The 25,000-nt window shown below is 39.0% G+C and overlaps 1 protein-coding gene across 1 annotated transcript in view; it reads right to left on the bottom strand.

Annotated features, from left to right (window-relative positions):
• LOC115127460 (ankyrin-2-like) overlaps nucleotides 1–25,000 on the bottom strand; it is a 242,285-nt gene that overhangs the window by 215,648 nt on the left and 1,637 nt on the right. The window contains 2 exon segments of the mRNA XM_065017053.1: nucleotides 22,925–22,990; nucleotides 22,992–23,027. Coding sequence (XP_064873125.1) covers nucleotides 22,925–22,990; nucleotides 22,992–23,027 — 102 coding nt within the window.

Below are 25,000 nucleotides of genomic sequence, written 5' to 3'. Positions count from 1 at the left end.
GTAGGTTGCTGGACCGGAGGCTACATTCAGCTTCAGCCAATAGGGTGTCACTTTCCATAGCTTCAGCCAATAGGGTGTCAGAGTATAAATATTAGCTGTCAAGCTGTCAGGAAGTCACAAAAGGCCGACTACAAGGAGCATACAGACACACACACACACACACACACACACACACACACACACACACACACACACACACACACACACACACACACACACACACACACACACACACACACTTTAAATCCCCTATGCTCCTTCATGACACCTTGTGACTACTATACATCACTACAGAGACAGGTTGAAGGGCCAGATGGACAGGGGTGGAGGTGTTGTTTAAACCCCCTCCCCTCTCTCCTCCCCCTCCTCTACTCTCTAATCCACCCTCTCCTCTCCCCTCTCCACTTTCCTCCCCCTCTCTTCTCCTCCCACCTCTCCTCTTCTCCCCTCTCCCCTCTTGTCCTCTCCTCTCCCCTCCTCCCCTCTCTTCTTCCCTCCTCTCCCCACTCTCCTCTCCTCTCCTCTCCCCTCCTCTCCTCTCCTCCCATCTCATCCCCTCTCCCCTCTTGTCCTCTCCTCTCCCCTCCTCCCCTCTCTTCTTCCCTCCTCTCCCCACTCTCCTCTCCTCTCCTATCCTCTCCTCTCCTCTCCTCTCTCCACTTTCCTCCCCCTCTCCTCTCCTCTCCTCCCCCAGTCCTCACCCAAAATACCACTAAGGAAAGGGGAGGAGGAGGAAGGTGGTGAGAACAGTTGTGGGGAGACTCAGACCAACCCAAACACAGCAGCTGAAAGGTGGGGGGTTTGGGGGCATTCTAATGATGTCACAGTGACCCAGCAGAACATAGAGCTGGAAATATACTAATGATGTCACAGTGACCCAGCAGAACAAAGAGCTGGATATCTACTAATGATGTCACAGTGACCCAGCAGAACAAAGAGCTGGATATCTACTAATGATGTCACAGTGACCCAGCAGAACATAGAGCTGGATATCTACTAATGATGTCACAGTGACCCAGAAGAACATAGATCTGGATATCTACTAATGATGTCACAGTGACCCAGCAGAACATAGAGCTGGATATCTACTAATGATGTCACAGTGACCCAGCAGAACAAAGAGCTGGATATCTACTAATGATGTCACAGTGACCCAGCAGAACATAGAGCTGGAAATATACTAATGATGTCACAGTGACCCAGCAGAACAAAGAGCTGGATATCTACTAATGATGTCACAGTGACCCAGCAGAACAAAGAGCTGGATATCTACTAATGATGTCACAGTGACCCAGCAGAACATAGAGCTGGATATCTACTAATGATGTCACAGTGACCCAGCAGAACAAAGAGCTGGATATCTACTAATGATGTCACAGTGACCCAGCAGAACATAGAGCTGGATATCTACTAATGATGTCACAGTGACCCAGCAGAACATAGAGCTGGATATCTACTAATGATGTCACAGTGACCCAGCAGAACAAAGAGCTGGATATCTACTAATGATGTCACAGTGACCCAGCAGAACATAGAGCGGAATATCTACTAATGATGTCACAGTGACCCAGCAGAACATAGATCTGGATATCTACTAATGATGTCAGAGTGACCCAGCAGAACATAGAGCTGGATATCTACTAATGATGTCACAGTGACCCATCAGAACATAGAGCTGGATATCTACTAATGACTACTACCCTATGGGCTGTGGTCTAAACCACCCTGTCCCCTATACACTACACTACTACCCTATGGGCTGTGGTCTAAACCACCCTGTCCCCTATATACTACACTACCCTACTACCCTATGGGCTGTGGTCTACATCACCCTGTCCCTTATACACTACACTACTACCCTATGGGCTGTGGTCTAAACCACCCTGTCCCCTATACACTACACTACTACCCTATGGGCTGTGGTCTAAACCACCCTGTCCCCTATACCCTACACTACACTACTACCCTATGGGCTGTGGTCTAAACCACCCTGTCCCCTATACACTACACTACTACCCTATGGGCCGTGGTCTAAATCACCCTGTCCCCTATACACTACACTACTACCCTATGGGCCGTGGTCTGAACCACCCTGTCCCCTATACACTACACTACTACCCTATGGGCCGTGGTCTGAACCACCCTGTCCCCTATACACTACACTACACTACTACCCTATGGGCTGTGGTCTAAACCACCCTGTCCCCTATACACTACACTACACTACTACCCTATGGGCTGTGGTCTAAACCACCCTGTCCCCTATACACTACACTACTACCCTATGGGCTGTGGTCTAAACCACCCTGTCCCCTATACACTACACTACTACCCTATGGACCGTGGTCTAAACCACCCTGTCCCCTATACACTACCCTACTACCCTACTACCCTATGGGCCGTGGTCTGAACCACCCTGTCCCCTATACACTACCCTACTACCCTACGGGCTGTGGTCTAAACCACCCTGTCCCCTATACACTACACTACTACCCTATGGACCGTGGTCTAAACCACCCTGTCCCCTATACACTACCCTACTACCCTACTACCCTATGGGCCGTGGTCTGAACCACCCTGTCCCCTATACACTACCCTACTACCCTACTACCCTATGGGCCGTGGTCTGAACCACCCTGTCCCCTATACACTACCCTACTACCCTACTACCCTACGGGCTGTGGTCTAAACCACCCTGTCCCCTATACACTACACTACTACCCTATGGGCTGTGGTCTAAACCACCCTGTCCCCTATACACTACACTACTACCCTATGGACCGTGGTCTAAACCACCCTGTCCCCTATACACTACCCTACTACCCTACTACCCTACGGGCCGTGGTCTGAACCACCCTGTCCCCTATACACTACCCTACTACCCTACTACCCTATGGGCCGTGGTCTGAACCACCCTGTCCCCTATACACTACCCTACTACCCTACTACCCTATGTGCTGTGATCTAAACCAGCCTGTTCCGTTGTTTGTGTATATTATATAAAACATATTAATAAACCTATGACTTATGACCTAACTGAATAACAGACGCTGTGTGTGTGTGTGTTTAACTTACAACACAGAGACTGTGTGTGTGTGTGTGTGTGTGTGTGTGTGTGTGTGTGTGTGCGTGCGTGCGTGCATGTGTGCGTGTGTGTGTGTGTTTAACTTACGACACAGAGGCTGTGTGTGTGTGTGTGTGTGTGTGTGTGTGTGTTGTGTGTGTGTGTGTGTGTTTAACTTACGACACAGAGGCTGTGTGTGTGTGTGTGTGTGTGTGTGTGTGTGTGTGTGTGTGTGTGTGTGTGTGTGTGTGTGTGTGTGTGTGTGTGTTTAACTTACGACACAGAGGCTTTTAAAGACCAACTGACATGTGAGCTGAAATATTAAGTCTATTACATAAGACAGAGACTGGACACATTACAACAACTACCCTGATACACACACACACACACACACACACACACACACACACACACACACACACACACACACACACACACACACACACACACACACACACACACACACACACAGTTGGACTACATAATTCAACTAACTCAACCTCCCTTCCTATTGGCTCCCCTCCGTATCCTGGTGTCCAGGTCACTACTGTTGACTAGCTCCCATTCCCTATATAGTTATATACTGTTGACTAGCACCCATAGTTATATACTGTTGACTAGCACCCATTCCCTATATAGTTATATACTGTTGACTAGCACCCATTCCCTATATAGTTATATACTGTTGACTAACACCCATAGTTATATACTGTTGACTAGCATCCATTCCCTATATAGTTATATACTGTTGACTAGCTCCCATAGTTATATACTGTTGACTAGCACCCATAGTTATATACTGTTGACTAGCACCCATTCCCTATATAGGTATATACTGTTGACTAGCACCCATTCCTATATAGTTATATACTATTGACTAGCTAGCCCATTCCCTATATAGTTATATACTGTTGACTAGCACCCATTCCCTATATAGTTATCTACTGTTGACTAGCACCCATAGTTATATACTGTTGACTAGCACCCATTCCCTATATAGTTATCTACTGTTGACTAGCACCCATAGTTATATACTGTTGACTAGCACCCATTCCCTATATAGTTATATACTGTTGACTAGCACCCATAGTTATATACTGTTGACTAGCACCCATTCCCTATATAGTTATATACTGTTGACTAGCACCCATAGTTATATACTGTTGACTAGCACCCATAGTTATATACTGTTGACTAGCACCCATAGTTATATACTGTTGACTAGCACCCATAGTTATATACTGTTGACTAGCACCCATTCCCTATATAGTTATATACTGTTGACTAGCACCCATTCCCTATATAGTTATATACTGTTGACTAGCACCCATTCCCTATATAGTTATATACTGTTGACTAGCACCCATAGTTATATACTGTTGACTAGCACCCATTCCCTATATAGGTATATACTGTTGACTAGCACCCATTCCCTATATAGTTATATACTGTTGACTAGCACCCATTCCCTATATAGTTATATACTGTTGACTAACACCCATAGTTATATACTGTTGACTAGCATCCATTCCCTATATAGTTATATACTGTTGACTAGCTCCCATAGTTATATACTGTTGACTAGCACCCATAGTTATATACTGTTGACTAGCACCCATAGTTATATACTGTTGACTAGCACCCATAGTTATATACTGTTGACTAGCACCCATTCCTATATAGGTATATACTGTTGACTAGCACCCATTCCCTATATAGTTATATACTGTTGACTAGCTCCCATTCCCTATATAGTTATATACTGTTGACTAGCACTCATTCCCTATATAGTTATCTACTGTTGACTAGCACCCATAGTTATATACTGTTGACTAGCACCCATTCCCTATATAGTTATCTACTGTTGACTAGCACCCATAGTTATATACTGTTGACTAGCACCCATTCCCTATATAGTTATATACTGTTGACTAGCACCCATAGTTATATACTGTTGACTAGCACCCATTCCCTATATAGTTATATACTGTTGACTAGCACCCATAGTTATATACTGTTGACTAGCACCCATAGTTATATACTGTTGACTAGCACCCATAGTTATATACTGTTGACTAGCACCCATAGTTATATACTGTTGACTAGCACCCATTCCCTATATAGTTATATACTGTTGACTAGCACCCATAGTTATATACTGTTGACTAGCATCCATTCCTATATAGTTATATACTGTTGACTAGCACCCATTCCCTATATAGTTATATACTGTTGACTAGCACCCATTCCCTATATAGTTATATACTGTTGACTAGCACCCATTCCCTATATAGTTATATACTGTTGACTAGCACCCATTCCCTATATAGTTATCTACTGTTGACTAGCACCCATAGTTATATACTGTTGACTAGCACCCATTCCCTATATAGTTATATACTGTTGACTAGCATCCATAGTTATATACTGTTGACTAGCACCCATTCCCTATATAGTTATCTACTGTTGACTAGCACCCATTCCCTATATAGTTATATACTGTTGACTAGCACCCATAGTTATATACTGTTGACTAGCACCCATTCCCTATATAGTTATATACTGTTGACTAGCACCCATTCCCTATATAGTTATATACTGTTGACTAGCATCCCTAGTTATATACTGTTGACTAGCTCCCATTCCCTATATAGTTATATACTGTTGACTAGCATCCATTCCCTATATAGTTATATACTGTTGACTAGCATCCATTCCCTATATAGTTATATACTGTTGACTAGCACCCATTCCCTATATAGTTATATACTGTTGACTAGCACCCATAGTTATATACTGTTGACTAGCACCCATTCCCTATATAGTTATATACTGTTGACTAGCACCCATAGTTATATACTGTTGACTAGCACCCATTCCCTATATAGTTATATACTGTTGACTAGCATCCATAGTTATATACTGTTGACTAGCACCCATTCCCTATATAGTTATATACTGTTGACTAGCACCCATTCCCTATATAGTTATATACTGTTGACTAGCATCCATTCCCTATATAGTTATATACTGTTGACTAGCATCCATTCCCTATATAGTTATATACTGTTGACTAGCACCCATTCCCTATATAGTTATATACTGTTGACTAGCACCCATTCCCTATATAGTTATATACTGTTGACTAGCATCCATTCCCTATATAGTTATATACTGTTGACTAGCATCCATTCCCTATATAGTTATATACTGTTGACTAGCACCCATTCCCTATATAGTTATATACTGTTGACTAGCACCCATAGTTATATACTGTTGACTAGCACTCATAGTTATATACTGTTGACTAGCACCCATAGTTATATACTGTTGACTAGCACCCATAGTTATATACTGTTGACTAGCACCCATTCCCTATATAGTTATATACTGTTGACTAGCACCCATTCCCTATATAGTTATATACTGTTGACTAGCACCCATAGTTATATACTGTTGACTAGCACCCATTCCCTATATAGGTATATACTGTTGACTAGCTCCCATTCCCTATATAGTTATATACTGTTGACTAGCACCCATTCCCTATATAGTTATCTACTGTTGACTAGCACCCATAGTTATATACTGTTGACTAGCACCCATTCCCTATATAGTTATCTACTGTTGACTAGCACCCATAGTTATATACTGTTGACTAGCACCCATTCCCTATATAGTTATATACTGTTGACTAGCACCCATAGTTATATACTGTTGACTAGCACCCATTCCCTATATAGTTATATACTGTTGACTAGCACCCATAGTTATATACTGTTGACTAGCACCCATAGTTATATACTGTTGACTAGCACCCATAGTTATATACTGTTGACTAGCACCCATAGTTATATACTGTTGACTAGCACCCATTCTCTATATAGTTATATACTGTTGACTAGCACCCATTCCCTATATAGTTATATACTGTTGACTAGCACCCATTCCCTATATAGTTATATACTGTTGACTAGCACCCATAGTTATATACTGTTGACTAGCACCCATTCCCTATATAGGTATATACTGTTGACTAGCACCCATTCCCTATATAGTTATATACTGTTGACTAGCACCCATTCCCTATATAGTTATATACTGTTGACTAACACCCATAGTTATATACTGTTGACTAGCATCCATTCCCTATATAGTTATATACTGTTGACTAGCTCCCATAGTTATATACTGTTGACTAGCACCCATAGTTATATACTGTTGACTAGCACCCATAGTTATATACTGTTGACTAGCACCCATAGTTATATACTGTTGACTAGCACCCATTCCCTATATAGGTATATACTGTTGACTAGCACCCATTCCCTATATAGTTATATACTGTTGACTAGCTCCCATTCCCTATATAGTTATATACTGTTGACTAGCACTCATTCCCTATATAGTTATCTACTGTTGACTAGCACCCATAGTTATATACTGTTGACTAGCACCCATTCCCTATATAGTTATCTACTGTTGACTAGCACCCATAGTTATATACTGTTGACTAGCACCCATTCCCTATATAGTTATATACTGTTGACTAGCACCCATAGTTATATACTGTTGACTAGCACCCATTCCCTATATAGTTATATACTGTTGACTAGCACCCATAGTTATATACTGTTGACTAGCACCCATAGTTATATACTGTTGACTAGCACCCATAGTTATATACTGTTGACTAGCACCCATAGTTATATACTGTTGACTAGCACCCATTCCCTATATAGTTATATACTGTTGACTAGCACCCATAGTTATATACTGTTGACTAGCATCCATTCCCTATATAGTTATATACTGTTGACTAGCACCCATTCCCTATATAGTTATATACTGTTGACTAGCTCCCATTCCCTATATAGTTATATACTGTTGACTAGCACCCATTCCCTATATAGTTATATACTGTTGACTAGCACCCATTCCTATATAGTTATCTACTGTTGACTAGCACCCATAGTTATATACTGTTGACTAGCACCCATTCCCTATATAGTTATATACTGTTGACTAGCATCCATAGTTATATACTGTTGACTAGCACCCATTCCCTATATAGTTATATACTGTTGACTAGCACCCATTCCCTATATAGTTATATACTGTTGACTAGCACCCATAGTTATATACTGTTGACTAGCACCCATTCCCTATATAGTTATATACTGTTGACTAGCACCCATTCCCTATATAGTTATATACTGTTGACTAGCATCCCTAGTTATATACTGTTGACTAGCATCCATTCCCTATATAGTTATATACTGTTGACTAGCACCCATTCCCTATATAGTTATATACTGTTGACTAGCACCCATAGTTATATACTGTTGACTAGCACCCATTCCCTATATAGTTATATACTGTTGACTAGCATCCCTAGTTATATACTGTTGACTAGCATCCATTCCCTATATAGTTATATACTGTTGACTAGCACCCATTCCCTATATAGTTATATACTGTTGACTAGCACCCATTCCCTATATAGTTATATACTGTTGACTAGCACCCATTCCCTATATAGTTATATACTGTTGACTAGCACCCATTCCCTATATAGTTATCTACTGTTGACTAGCACCCATAGTTATATACTGTTGACTAGCACCCATTCCCTATATAGTTATATACTGTTGACTAGCATCCATAGTTATATACTGTTGACTAGCACCCATTCCCTATATAGTTATATACTGTTGACTAGCACCCATTCCCTATATAGTTATATACTGTTGACTAGCACCCATAGTTATATACTGTTGACTAGCACCCATTCCCTATATAGTTATATACTGTTGACTAGCACCCATTCCCTATATAGTTATATACTGTTGACTAGCATCCCTAGTTATATACTGTTGACTAGCTCCCATTCCCTATATAGTTATATACTGTTGACTAGCATCCATTCCCTATATAGTTATATACTGTTGACTAGCATCCATTCCTATATAGTTATATACTGTTGACTAGCACCCATTCCCTATATAGTTATATACTGTTGACTAGCACCCATAGTTATATACTGTTGACTAGCACCCATTCCCTATATAGTTATATACTGTTGACTAGCACCCATAGTTATATACTGTTGACTAGCACCCATAGTTATATACTGTTGACTAGCATCCCTAGTTATATACTGTTGACTAGCACCCATTCCCTATATAGTTATATACTGTTGACTAGCACCCATTCCCTATATAGTTATATACTGTTGACTAGCATCCATTCCCTATATAGTTATATACTGTTGACTAGCATCCATTCCCTATATAGTTATATACTGTTGACTAGCACCCATTCCCTATATAGTTATATACTGTTGACTAGCACCCATTCCTATATAGTTATATACTGTTGACTAGCATCCATTCCCTATATAGTTATATACTGTTGACTAGCATCCATTCCCTATATAGTTATATACTGTTGACTAGCACCCATTCCCTATATAGTTATATACTGTTGACTAGCACCCATAGTTATATACTGTTGACTAGCACTCATAGTTATATACTGTTGACTAGCACCCATAGTTATATACTGTTGACTAGCACCCATAGTTATATACTGTTGACTAGCACCCATTCCCTATATAGTTATATACTGTTGACTAGCACCCATTCCCTATATAGTTATATACTGTTGACTAGCACCCATAGTTATATACTGTTGACTAGCACCCATTCCCTATATAGTTATATACTGTTGACTAGCACCCATTCCCTATATAGTTATATACTGTTGACTAGCACCCATTCCCTATATAGTTATCTACTGTTGACTAGCACCCATAGTTATATACTGTTGACTAGCACCCATTCCCTATATAGTTATATACTGTTGACTAGCACCCATAGTTATATACTGTTGACTAGCACCCATTCCCTATATAGTTATATACTGTTGACTAGCACCCATAGTTATATACTGTTGACTAGCACCCATTCCCTATATAGTTATATACTGTTGACTAGCACCCATAGTTATATACTGTTATATAGTTATATACTGTTGACTAGTACTGTTGACTGCACCCATAGTTATATACTGTTGACTAGCACCCATTCCCTATATAGTTATATACTGTTGACTAGCACCCATTCCCTATATAGTTATATACTGTTGACTAGCACCCATTCCCTATATAGTTATATACTGTTGACTAGCACCCATAGTTATATACTGTTGACTAGCACCCATTCCCTATATAGGTATATACTGTTGACTAGCACCCATTCCCTATATAGTTATATACTGTTGACTAGCACCCATTCCCTATATAGTTATATACTGTTGACTAACACCCATAGTTATATACTGTTGACTAGCATCCATTCCCTATATAGTTATATACTGTTGACTAGCTCCCATAGTTATATACTGTTGACTAGCACCCATAGTTATATACTGTTGACTAGCACCCATAGTTATATACTGTTGACTAGCACCCATAGTTATATACTGTTGACTAGCACCCATTCCCTATATAGGTATATACTGTTGACTAGCACCCATTCCCTATATAGTTATATACTGTTGACTAGCTCCCATTCCCTATATAGTTATATACTGTTGACTAGCACTCATTCCCTATATAGTTATCTACTGTTGACTAGCACCCATAGTTATATACTGTTGACTAGCACCCATTCCCTATATAGTTATCTACTGTTGACTAGCACCCATAGTTATATACTGTTGACTAGCACCCATTCCCTATATAGTTATATACTGTTGACTAGCACCCATAGTTATATACTGTTGACTAGCACCCATTCCCTATATAGTTATATACTGTTGACTAGCACCCATAGTTATATACTGTTGACTAGCACCCATAGTTATATACTGTTGACTAGCACCCATAGTTATATACTGTTGACTAGCACCCATAGTTATATACTGTTGACTAGCACCCATTCCCTATATAGTTATATACTGTTGACTAGCACCCATAGTTATATACTGTTGACTAGCATCCATTCCCTATATAGTTATATACTGTTGACTAGCACCCATTCCCTATATAGTTATATACTGTTGACTAGCACCCATTCCCTATATAGTTATATACTGTTGACTAGCACCCATTCCCTATATAGTTATATACTGTTGACTAGCACCCATTCCCTATATAGTTATCTACTGTTGACTAGCACCCATAGTTATATACTGTTGACTAGCACCCATTCCCTATATAGTTATATACTGTTGACTAGCATCCATAGTTATATACTGTTGACTAGCACCCATTCCCTATATAGTTATCTACTGTTGACTAGCACCCATTCCCTATATAGTTATATACTGTTGACTAGCACCCATAGTTATATACTGTTGACTAGCACCCATTCCCTATATAGTTATATACTGTTGACTAGCACCCATTCCCTATATAGTTATATACTGTTGACTAGCATCCCTAGTTATATACTGTTGACTAGCTCCCATTCCCTATATAGTTATATACTGTTGACTAGCATCCATTCCCTATATAGTTATATACTGTTGACTAGCATCCATTCCCTATATAGTTATATACTGTTGACTAGCACCCATTCCCTATATAGTTATATACTGTTGACTAGCACCCATAGTTATATACTGTTGACTAGCACCCATTCCCTATTAGTTATATACTGTTGACTAGCACCCATAGTTATATACTGTTGACTAGCACCCATTCCCTATATAGTTATATACTGTTACCCATAGTTATATACTGTTGACTAGCACCCATTCCCTATATAGTTATATACTGTTGACTAGCACCCATTCCCTATATAGTTATATACTGTTGACTAGCATCCATTCCCTATATAGTTATATACTGTTGACTAGCATCCATTCCCTATATAGTTATATACTGTTGACTAGCACCCATTCCCTATATAGTTATATACTGTTGACTAGCACCCATTCCCTATATAGTTATATACTGTTGACTAGCATCCATTCCCTATATAGTTATATACTGTTGACTAGCATCCATTCCCTATATAGTTATATACTGTTGACTAGCACCCATTCCCTATATAGTTATATACTGTTGACTAGCACCCATAGTTATATACTGTTGACTAGCACCCATTATAGTTATATACTGTTGACTAGCACCCATATACCCATATAGTTATATACTGTTGACTAGCACCCATTCCCTATATAGTTATATACTGTTGACTAGCACCCATTCCCTATATAGTTATATACTGTTGACTAGCACCCACCCTATATAGTTATATACTGTTGACTATATAGTTATATACTGTTGACTAGCACCCATTCCCTGTTGACTATAGTTATATACTGTTGACTAGCACCCATTCCCTATATAGTTATATACTGTTGACTAGCACCCATAGTTATATACTGTTGACTAGCACCCATTCCCTATATAGTTATATACTGTTGACTAGCACCCATAGTTATATACTGTTGACTAGCACCCATTCCCTATATAGGTATATACTGTTGACTAGCACCCATTCCCTATATAGTTATATACTGTTGACTAGCACCCATTCCCTATATAGTTATATACTGTTGACTAACACCCATAGTTATATACTGTTGACTAGCATCCATTCCCTATATAGTTATATACTGTTGACTAGCTCCCATAGTTATATACTGTTGACTAGCACCCATAGTTATATACTGTTGACTAGCACCCATAGTTATATACTGTTGACTAGCACCCATAGTTATATACTGTTGACTAGCACCCATTCCCTATATAGTTATATACTGTTGACTAGCACCCATTCCCTATATAGTTATATACTGTTGACTAGCACCCATTCCCTGTTGACTATAGTTATATACTGTTGACTAGCACCCATTCCCTATATAGTTATATACTGTTGACTAGCACCCATAGTTATATACTGTTGACTAGCACCCATTCCTATATAGTTATATACTGTTGACTAGCACCCATAGTTATATACTGTTGACTAGCACCCATAGTTATATACTGTTGACTAGCACCCATAGTTATATACTGTTGACTAGCACCCATAGTTATATACTGTTGACTAGCACCCATTCCCTATATAGTTATATACTGTTGACTAGCACCCATTCCCTATATAGTTATATACTGTTGACTAGCACCCATTCCCTATATAGTTATATACTGTTGACTAGCACCCATTCCCTAGTTATATACTGTTGACTAGCACCCATTCCCTATATAGTTATATACTGTTGACTAGCACCCATTCCCTATATTATATACTGTTGACTAGCACCCATTCCCTATATAGTTATTACTGTTGACTAACACCCATAGTTATATACTGTTGACTAGCATCCATTCCCTATATAGTTATATACTGTTGACTAGCTCCCAAGTTATATACTGTTGACTAGCACCCATAGTTATATACTGTTGACTAGCATCCATAGTTATATACTGTTGACTCCCATAGTTATATACTGTTGACTAGTTATATACTGTTGACTAGCACCCATTCCCTATATAGTTATATACTGTTGACTAGCTCCCATTCCCTATATAGTTATATACTGTTGACTAGCACCCATTCCCTATATAGTTATCTACTGTTGACTAGCACCCATAGTTATATACTGTTGACTAGCACCCATTCCCTATATAGTTATATACTGTTGACTAGCACCCATAGTTATATACTGTTGACTAGCACCCATTCCCTATATAGTTATATACTGTTGACTAGCACCCATAGTTATATACTGTTGACTAGCACCCATTCCCTATATAGTTATATACTGTTGACTAGCACCCATAGTTATATACTGTTGACTAGCACCCATAGTTATATACTGTTGACTAGCACCCATAGTTATATACTGTTGACTAGCACCCATTCCCTATATAGTTATATACTGTTGACTAGCACCCATAGTTATATACTGTTGACTAGCATCCATTCCCTATATAGTTATATACTGTTGACTAGCACCCATTCCCTATATAGTTATATACTGTTGACTAGCACCCATTCCCTATATAGTTATATACTGTTGACTAGCACCCATTCCCTATATAGTTATATACTGTTGACTAGCACCCATTCCCTATATAGTTATCTACTGTTGACTATAGTTATATACTGTTGACTAGCACCCATTCCCTATATAGTTATATACTGTTGACTAGCACCCATAGTTATATACTGTTGACTAGCACCCATTCCCTATATAGTTATCTACTGTTGACTAGCACCCATTCCCTATATAGTTATATACTGTTGACTAGCACCCATAGTTATATACTGTTGACTAGCACCCATTCCCTATATAGTTATATACTGTTGACTAGCACCCATTCCCTATATAGTTATATACTGTTGACTAGCATCCCTAGTTATATACTGTTGACTAGCTCCCATTCCCTATATAGTTATATACTGTTGACTAGCATCCATTCCCTATATAGTTATATACTGTTGACTAGCATCCATTCCCTATATAGTTATATACTGTTGACTAGCACCCATAGTTATATACTGTTGACTAGCACCCATAGTTATATACTGTTGACTAGCACCCATTCCCTATATAGTTATATACTGTTGACTAGCACCCATTCCCTATATAGTTATATACTGTTGACTAGCACCCATTCCCTATATAGTTATATACTGTTGACTAGCACCCATAGTTATATACTGTTGACTAGCACCCATTCCCTATATAGTTATATACTGTTGACTAGCATCCATTCCCTATATAGTTATATACTGTTGACTAGCATCCATTCCCTATATAGTTATATACTGTTGACTAGCACCCATTCCCTATATAGTTATATACTGTTGACTAGCATCCATTCCCTATATAGTTATATACTGTTGACTAGCATCCATTCCCTATATAGTTATATACTGTTGACTAGCACCCATTCCCTATATAGTTATATACTGTTGACTAGCACCCATAGTTATATACTGTTGACTAGCACCCATTCCCTATATAGTTATATACTGTTGACTAGCACCCATTCCCTATATAGTTATATACTGTTGACTAGCACCCATTCCCTATATAGTTATATACTGTTGACTAGCACCCATAGTTATATACTGTTGACTAGCACCCATTGCCTATATAGTTATATACTGTTGACTAGCACCCATAGTTATATACTGTTGACTAGCACCCATAGTTATATACTGTTGACTAGCACCCATTCCCTATATAGTTATATACTGTTGACTAGCACCCATTCCCTATATAGTTATATACTGTTGACTAGCACCCATTCCTATATAGTTATATACTGTTGACTAGCACCCATAGTTATATACTGTTGACTAGCACCCATTCCCTATATAGTTATATACTGTTGACTAGCACCCATTCCTATATAGTTATATACTGTTGACTAGCACCCATTCCCTATATAGTTATATACTGTTGACTAACACCCATAGTTATATACTGTTGACTAGCATCCATTCCCTATATAGTTATATACTGTTGACTACATAGTTATATACTGTTGACTAGCACCCATAGTTATATACTGTTGACTAGCACCCATAGTTATATACTGTTGACTAGCACCCATAGTTATATACTGTTGACTAGCACCCATTCCCTATATAGGTATATACTGTTGACTAGCACCCATTCCCTATATAGTTATATACTGTTGACTAGCTCCCATTCCCTATATAGTTATATACTGTTGACTAGCACCCATTCCCTATATAGTTATCTACTGTTGACTAGCACCCATAGTTATATACTGTTGACTAGCACCCATTCCCTATATAGTTATCTACTGTTGACTAGCACCCATAGTTATATACTGTTGACTAGCACCCATTCCCTATATAGTTATATACTGTTGACTAGCACCTATATAGTTATATACTGTTGACTAGCACCCATTCCCTATATAGTTATATACTGTTGACTAGCACCCATTCCCTATATAGTTATATACTGTTGACTAGCATTCCCTATATAGTTATATACTGTTGACTAGCACCTATATAGTTATATACTGTTGACTAGCACCCATTCCCTATATAGTTATATACTGTTGACTAGCACCCATTCCCTATATAGTTATATACTGTTGACTAGCATCCATTCCCTATATAGTTATATACTGTTGACTAGCACCCATTCCCTATATAGTTATATACTGTTGACTAGCACCCATTCCCTATATAGTTATATACTGTTGACTAGCATCCATTCCCTATATAGTTATATACTGTTGACTAGCACCCATAGTTATATACTGTTGACTAGCACCCATAGTTATATACTGTTGACTAGCACCCATTCCCTATATAGTTATATACTGTTGACTAGCACCCATAGTTATATACTGTTGACTAGCACCCATTCCCTATATAGTTATATACTGTTGACTAGCATAGTTATATACTGTTGACTAGCACCCATAGTTATATACTGTTGACTAGCTCCCATTCCCTACATAGTTATATACTGTTGACTAGCACCCATTCCCTATATAGTTATATACTGTTGACTAGCACCCATAGTTATATACTGTTGACTAGCACCCATTCCCTATATAGTTATATACTGTTGACTAGCACCCATTCCCTATATAGTTATATACTGTTGACTAGCACCCATTCCCTATATAGTTATATACTGTTGACTAGCACCCATTCCTATATAGTTATATACTGTTGACTAGCATCCATTCCCTATATAGTTATATACTGTTGACTAGCACCCATTCCCTATATAGTTATATACTGTTTGACCCATAGTTATATAGCACCCATTCCCTATATAGTTATATACTGTTGACTAGCACCCATAGTTATATACTGTTGACTAGCACCCATTCCCTATATAGTTATATACTGTTGACTAGCACCCATTCCCTATATAGTTATATACTGTTGACTAGCACCCATAGTTATATACTGTTGACTAGCACCCATTCCCTATATAGTTATATACTGTTGACTAGCACCCATTCCCTATATAGTTATATATACTAGTTAGTTATATACTAGCACCCATTCCCTATATAGTTATATACTGTTGACTAGCATCCATTCCCTATATAGTTATATACTGTTGACTAGCATCCATTCCCTATATAGTTATATACTGTTGACTAGCACCCATTCCCTATATAGTTATATACTGTTGACTAGCACCCATAGTTATATACTGTTGACTAGCACCCATTCCCTATATAGTTATATACTGTTGACTAGCACCCATTCCCTATATAGTTATATACTGTTGACTAGCACCCATTCCCTATATAGTTATATACTGTTGACTAGCACCCATAGTTATATACTGTTGACTAGCACCCATTCCCTATATAGTTATATACTGTTGACTAGCATCCATTCCCTATATAGTTATATACTGTTGACTAGCACCCATTCCTTATATAGTTATATACTGTTGACTAGCACCCATTCCCTATATAGTTATATACTGTTGACTAGCACCCATAGTTATATACTGTTGACTAGCATCCATTCCCTATATAGTTATATACTGTTGACTAGCACCCATTCCCTATATAGTTATATACTGTTGACTAGCACCCATAGTTATATACTGTTGACTAGCACCCATTCCCTATATAGTTATATACTGTTGACTAGCACCCATTCCCTATATAGTTATATACTGTTGACTAGCATTCCCTATATAGTTATATACTGTTGACTAGCATCCATAGTTATATACTGTTGACTAGCACCCATTCCCTATATAGTTATATACTGTTGACTAGCACCCATAGTTATATACTGTTGACTAGCACCCATAGTTATATACTGTTGACTAGCACCCATTCCCTATATAGTTATATACTGTTGACTAGCACCCATTCCCTATATAGTTATATACTGTTGACTAGCACCCATTCCCTATATAGTTATATACTGTTGACTAGCACCCATAGTTATATACTGTTGACTAGCACCCATTCCCTATATAGGTTATATACTGTTGACTAGCACCCATTCCCTATATAGTTATATACTGTTGACTAGCACCCATTCCCTATATAGTTATATACTGTTGACTAGCACCCATAGTTATATACTGTTGACTAGCACCCATTCCTATATAGTTATATATGACTGCTCCCATAGTTATATACTGTTGACTAGCACCCATAGTTATATACTGTTGACTAGCACCCAGTTATATACTGTTGACTAGCACCCATAGTTATATACTGTTGACTAGCACCCATGTTATATACTGTTGACTAGCACCCATTCCCTATATAGTTATATACTGTTGACTAGCACCCATTCCCTATATAGTTATATACTGTTGACTAGCACCCATTCCCTATATAGTTATATACTGTTGACTAGTTATATACTGTTGACTAGCACCCATAGTTATATACTGTTGACTAGCACCCATTCCCTATATAGTTATATACTGTAGTGACTAGCACCCATTCCCCCTATAGTTATATACTGTTGACTAGCACCCATTCCCTATATAGTTATATACTGTTGACTAGCACCCATTCCCTATATAGTTATATACTGTTGACTAGCACCCATTCCTATATAGTTATATACTGTTGACTAGCACCCATAGTTATATACTGTTGACTAGCACCCATTCCCTATATAGTTATATACTGTTGACTAGCACCCATTCCCTATATAGTTATATACTGTTGACTAGCATCCATTCCCTATATAGTTATATACTGTTGACTAGCACCCATTCCCTATATAGTTATATACTGTTGTTATATACTAGCACATTCCTATATAGTTATATACTGTTGACTAGCACCCATTCCCTATATAGTTATATACTGTTGACTAGCATCCATTCCCTATATAGTTATATACTGTTGACTAGCACCCATTCCCTATATAGTTATATACTGTTGACTAGCACCCATTCCCTATATAGTTATATACTGTTGACTAGCACCCATTCCCTATATAGTTATATACTGTTGACTAGCACCCATAGTTATATACTGTTTGATACTGTTGACTAGCACCCATTCCCTATATAGTTATATACTGTTGACTAGCACCCATAGTTATATACTGTTGACTAGCACCCATAGTTATATACCTAGCACCCATATAGTTATATACTGTTGACTAGCACCCATTCCCTATATAGTTATATACTGTTGACTAGCACCCATAGTTATATACTGTTGACTAGCACCCATTCCCTATATAGTTATATACTGTTGACTAGCACCCATTCCCTATATAGTTATATACTGTTGACTAGCACCCATTCCCTATATAGTTATATACTGTTACTAGCATTCCCTATATAGTTATATACTGTTGACTAGCTATATAGTTATATACCCATTCCCTATATAGTTATATACTGTTGACTAGCACCCACCCTATATAGTTATATACTGTTGACTAGCACCCATTCCCTATATAGTTATATACTGTTGACTAGCACCCACCCTATATAGTTATATACTGTTGACTAGCATTCCCTATATAGTTATATACTGTTGACTAGCACCCATTCCCTATATAGTTATATACTGTTGACTAGCACCCATTCCCTATATAGTTATATACTGTTGACTAGCACCCATTCCCTATATAGTTATATACTGTTGACTAGCACCCATTCCCTATATAGTTATATACTGTTGACTAGCACCCATTCCCTATATAGTTATATACTGTTGACTAGCACTATATAGTTATATACTGTTGACTAGCACCCATTCCCTATATAGTTATACTACTAGTTATATACTGTTGACTAGCACCCTATATAGTTATATACTGTTGACTAGCACCCATTCCCTATATAGTTATATACTGTTGACTAGCACCCTATATAGTTATATACTGTTGACTAGCACCCATTCCCTATATAGTTATATACTGTTGACTAGCACCTATATAGTTATTACCCTAGCATCCATTCCCTATATAGTTATATACTGTTGACTAGCACCCATTCCCTATATAGTTATATACTGTTGACTAGCACCCATAGTTATATACTGTTTCCCTATATAGTTATATACTGTTGACTAGCATCCATTCCCTATATAGTTATATACTGTTGACTAGCACCCATAGTTATATACTGTTGACTAGCACCCATTCCCTATATAGTTATATACTGTTGACTAGCTCCCATTCCCTATATAGTTATATACTGTTGACTAGCACCCATTCCCTATATAGTTATATACTGTTGACTAGCACCCATTCCCTATATAGTTATATATGACTAGTTATATACTGTTGACTAGCACCCATTCCCTATATAGTTATATACTGTTGACTAGCACCCATTACCCTAGCATATAGTTATATACTGTTGACTAGCACCCATAGTTATATACTGTTGACTAGCACCCATTCCCTATATAGTTATATACCTAGCACCCATAGTTATATACTGTTGACTAGCACCCATTCCCTATATAGTTATATACTGTTGACTAGCACCCATTCCCTAGTTATATACTGTTGACTAGCACCCATAGTTATATACTGTTGACTAGCACCCATTCCCTATATAGTTATATACTGTTGACTAGCATCCATTCCCTATATAGTTATATACTGTTGACTAGCACCCATTCCTATATAGTTATATACTGTTGACTAGCATCCATAGTTATATACTGTTGACTAGCACCCATAGTTATATACTGTTGACTAGCACCCATTCCCTATATAGTTATATACTGTTGACTAGCTCCCATTCCCTATATAGTTATATACTGTTGACTAGCACCCATTCCCTATATAGTTATATACTGTTGACTAGCACCCATAGTTATATACTGTTGACTAGCACCCATTCCCTATATAGTTATATACTGTTGACTAGCACCCATAGTTATATACTGTTGACTAGCACCCATTCCCTATATAGTTATATACTGTTGACTAGCTTCCATTCCCTATATAGTTATATACTGTTGACTAGCACCCATTCCCTATATAGTTATATACTGTTGACTAGCACCCATAGTTATATACTGTTGACTAGCACCCATTCCCTATATAGTTATATACTGTTGACTAGCACCCATTCCCTATATAGTTATATACTGTTGACTAGCACCCATAGTTATATACTGTTGACTAGCACCCATTCCCTATATAGTTATATACTGTTGACTAGCACCCATAGTTATATACTGTTGACTAGCACCCCATTCCCTATATAGTTATATACTGTTGACTAGCATTCCCTATATAGTTATATACTGTTGACTAGCACCCATTCCCTATATAGTTATATACTGTTGACTAGCACCCATAGTTATATACTGTTGACTAGCACCCATAGTTATATACTGTTGACTAGCTCCCATTCCCTATATAGTTATATACTGTTGACTAGCACCCATAGTTATATACTGTTGACTAGCACCCATTCCCTATATAGTTATATACTGTTGACTAGCTCCCATTCCCTATATAGTTATATACTGTTGACTAGCACCCATAGTTATATACTGTTGACTAGCACCCATAGTTATATAATGTTGACTAGCACCCATTCCCTATATAGTTATATACTGTTGACTAGCACCCATAGTTATATAATGTTGACTAGCTCCCATTCCCTATATAGTTATATACTGTTGACTAGCACCCATTCCCAATATAGTTATATACTGTTGACTAGCACCCATAGTTATATACTGTTGACTAGCACCCATAGTTATATACTGTTGACTAGCACCCATTCCCTATATAGTTATATACTGTTGACTAGCACCCATTCCCTATATAGTTATATAATGTTGACTAGCACCCATTCCCTATATAGTTATATACTGTTGACTAGCACCCATAGTTATATAATGTTGACTAGCACCCATTCCCTATATAGTTATATAATGTTGACTAGCACCCATTCCCTATATAGTTATATACTGTTGACTAGCTCCCATTCCCTATATAGTTATATACTGTTGACTAGCATCCATAGTTATATACTGTTGACTAGCACCCATTCCCTATGTAGTTATATACTGTTGACTAGCACCCATTCCCTATATAGTTATATACTGTTGACTAGCACCCATAGTTATATACTGTTGACTAGCACCCATTCCCTATATAGTTATATACTGTTGACTAGCACCCATTCCCTATATAGTTATATAATGTTGACTAGCACCCATAGTTATATAATGTTGACTAGCTCCCATTCCCTATGTAGTTATATACTGTTGACTAGCACCCATAGTTATATAATGTTGACTAGCACCCATAGTTATATACTGTTGACTAGCACCCATTCCCTATATAGTTATATACTGTTGAATAGCACCCATAGTTATATACTGTTGACTAGCACCCATAGTTATATACTGTTGACTAGCACCCATTCCCTATATAGTTATATACTGTTGACTAGCACCCATTCCCTATATAGTTATCTACTGTTGACAAGGGTTAATTCTCTTTACACTGAATGGACAAGACAAAACAACAGCATCCCAAACACTGCCCTGGGGCATCGTCTTTAGACCAGAAGAAAGAGTGCCTCCTACTGGCCCTCCAACACCACTTCCAGCAGCAGCATCTGGTCTCCCATCCAGGGACTGACCAGGACCAACCCTATTTCTAGCTTCAGAGGCCATCAGTGGGATACAGGGTGGTGTCCCATCCAGGGACTGACCAGGACCAACCCTGCTTAGCTTCAGAGGCCATCAGTGGGATACAGGTTGGTCTCCCATCAGGGACTGACCAGGACCAACCCTGCTTAGCTTCAGAGGCCAGCCATCAGTGGGATGCAGGGTGGTCTGCTGCTGCTGACTAAAGGTTGTGTGTCTAGCCGTTCGTTGCCACAGCAACCTCCATCGGTTCTTACCTGGTTACAGGTACTGATGTCAACTCCGTCTTTCAGGAACTCCAGAACCTTGTCCAGTTTCCCCGCCCCTCGCAGCACGCAGGAAACTAGTGTTACTGTCAGACTGGGAGAGAGAGGGGGTAGAGTGAGGGAGAGAGGGAGGGGGTAGAGAGAGGAGAGAGAGAGAGGAGAGAGGAGAGGGGTGGGGTAGAGAGAGAGAGGAGAGAGAGGGAGGGGGGTAGAGAGAGAGAGAGAGAGAGAGAGAGGGAGAGAAAGGGAGGGGGTAGAGAGAGGGGAGAGGGGGGAGGGGTAGAGAGAGGGAGGGGGTAGAGAGAGGGAGAGAGGGGAGGGGTAGAGAGAGGAGGGGGGTAGAGAGAGAGAAAAATAGACATAAGTATATATATATTATATACTAGGAACATCAGTATTTAATGGCGCTCTGATTGAGTGTGTGTGTGTGTGTGTGTGTGTGTGTGTGTGTGTGTGTGTGTGTGTGTGTGTGTGTGTGTGTGTGTGTGTGATCTACCACTGACCTACCACTGACCTACCACTGACCAATCACTGATCTACCACTAATCTACCACTGACCTACCACTGACCTACCACTGATCTACCCCTGACCTACCACTGACCTACCACTGATCTACCACTGACCTACCACTGATCTACCCCTGACCTACCACTGACCAATCACTGATCTACCACTGACCTACCACTGACCTACCACTGACCTACCCCTGACCTACCACTGACCTACCACTGACCAATCACTGACCTACCACTGACCTACCACTGACCTACCACTGATAGGAGCTAGGAAACATCATCACATCATTATATAGGACTAGGAAACATCATCACCTCATTATATAGGAGCTAGGAAACATCATCACCTCATTATATAGGAGCTAGGAAACATCATCACCTCATTATATAGGAGCTAGGAAACATCATCACATCATTATATAGGAGCTAGGAAACATCATCACCTCATTATATAGGAGCTAGGAAACATCATCACATCATTATATAGGAGCTAGGGTAACATCATCACCTCATTATATAGGAGCTAGGAAACATCATCATCCTCCCAATCATTTATAGGAGGAACTAGGGAAACATCATCACATCATTATATAGGAGCTAGGAAACATCATCACATCATTATATAGGAGCTAGGAAACATCATCAGACCATTATATAGGAGCTAGGAAACATCATCACATCATTATATATGAGCTAGGAAACATCCTCCCAAATGTATAAGGAACTAGGAAACATCCTCACAAATTTATAAGGAACTAGGGAACATCCTCACATCATTATATAGGAACTAGGAAACATCCTCACAAATTTGCGACTTGGACCTAGAACATCACCTTGACAACGAACTAGGGTTCTGTTCCAGAAATATCAATCATTATATGATTTACTAGTATGAGAGTGAACATCAGAGGTCTGAAGAGAGGGAGGGAGAGATAGAGAGGTCTGAAGAGAGGGAGGGAGAGATAGAGAGGTCTGAAGAGAGGGAGGGAGAGATAGAGAGGTCTGAAGAGAGGGAGGGAGAGATAGAGAGAGAGAGGGATGAAGAGAGGGAGGGAGAGATAGAGAGGTCTGAAGAGAGGGAGGGAGAGATAGAGAGGTCTGAAGAGAGGGAGGGAGAGATAGAGAGGTCTGAAGAGAGGAGGAGAGATAGAGAGAGAGATGAAGAGAGGGAGGGAGAGATAGAGAGGTCTGAAGAGAGGAGGAGAGATAGAGAGGTCTGAAGAGAGGGAGGGAGAGATAGAGAGGTCTGAAGAGAGGGAGGGAGAGATAGAGAGAGATGAAGAGAGAGAGGGAGATATAGAGAGAGATGAAGAGAGGGAGGAAGAGATAGGGAGGGATGAAGAAAGGGAGGGAGAGATAGAGAGAGATTAAGAGGGGAGGGAGAGATAGAGAGGTCTGAAGAGAGAGGGAGATATAGAGAGAGATGAAGAGAGGGAGGAAGAGATAGGGAGGGATGAAGAAAGGGAGGGAGAGATAGAGAGAGATGAAGAGAGGGAGGGAGAGATAGAGAGGTCTGAAGAAGAGAGGGAGATATAGAGAGAGATGAAGAGA

The sequence above is a fragment of the Oncorhynchus nerka genome, unplaced genomic scaffold, assembly GCF_034236695.1.
Source record: "Oncorhynchus nerka isolate Pitt River unplaced genomic scaffold, Oner_Uvic_2.0 unplaced_scaffold_423, whole genome shotgun sequence".
Taxonomy (NCBI): domain Eukaryota; kingdom Metazoa; phylum Chordata; class Actinopteri; order Salmoniformes; family Salmonidae; genus Oncorhynchus; species Oncorhynchus nerka.
This window is presented reverse-complemented; position numbering and strand designations above follow the sequence as displayed.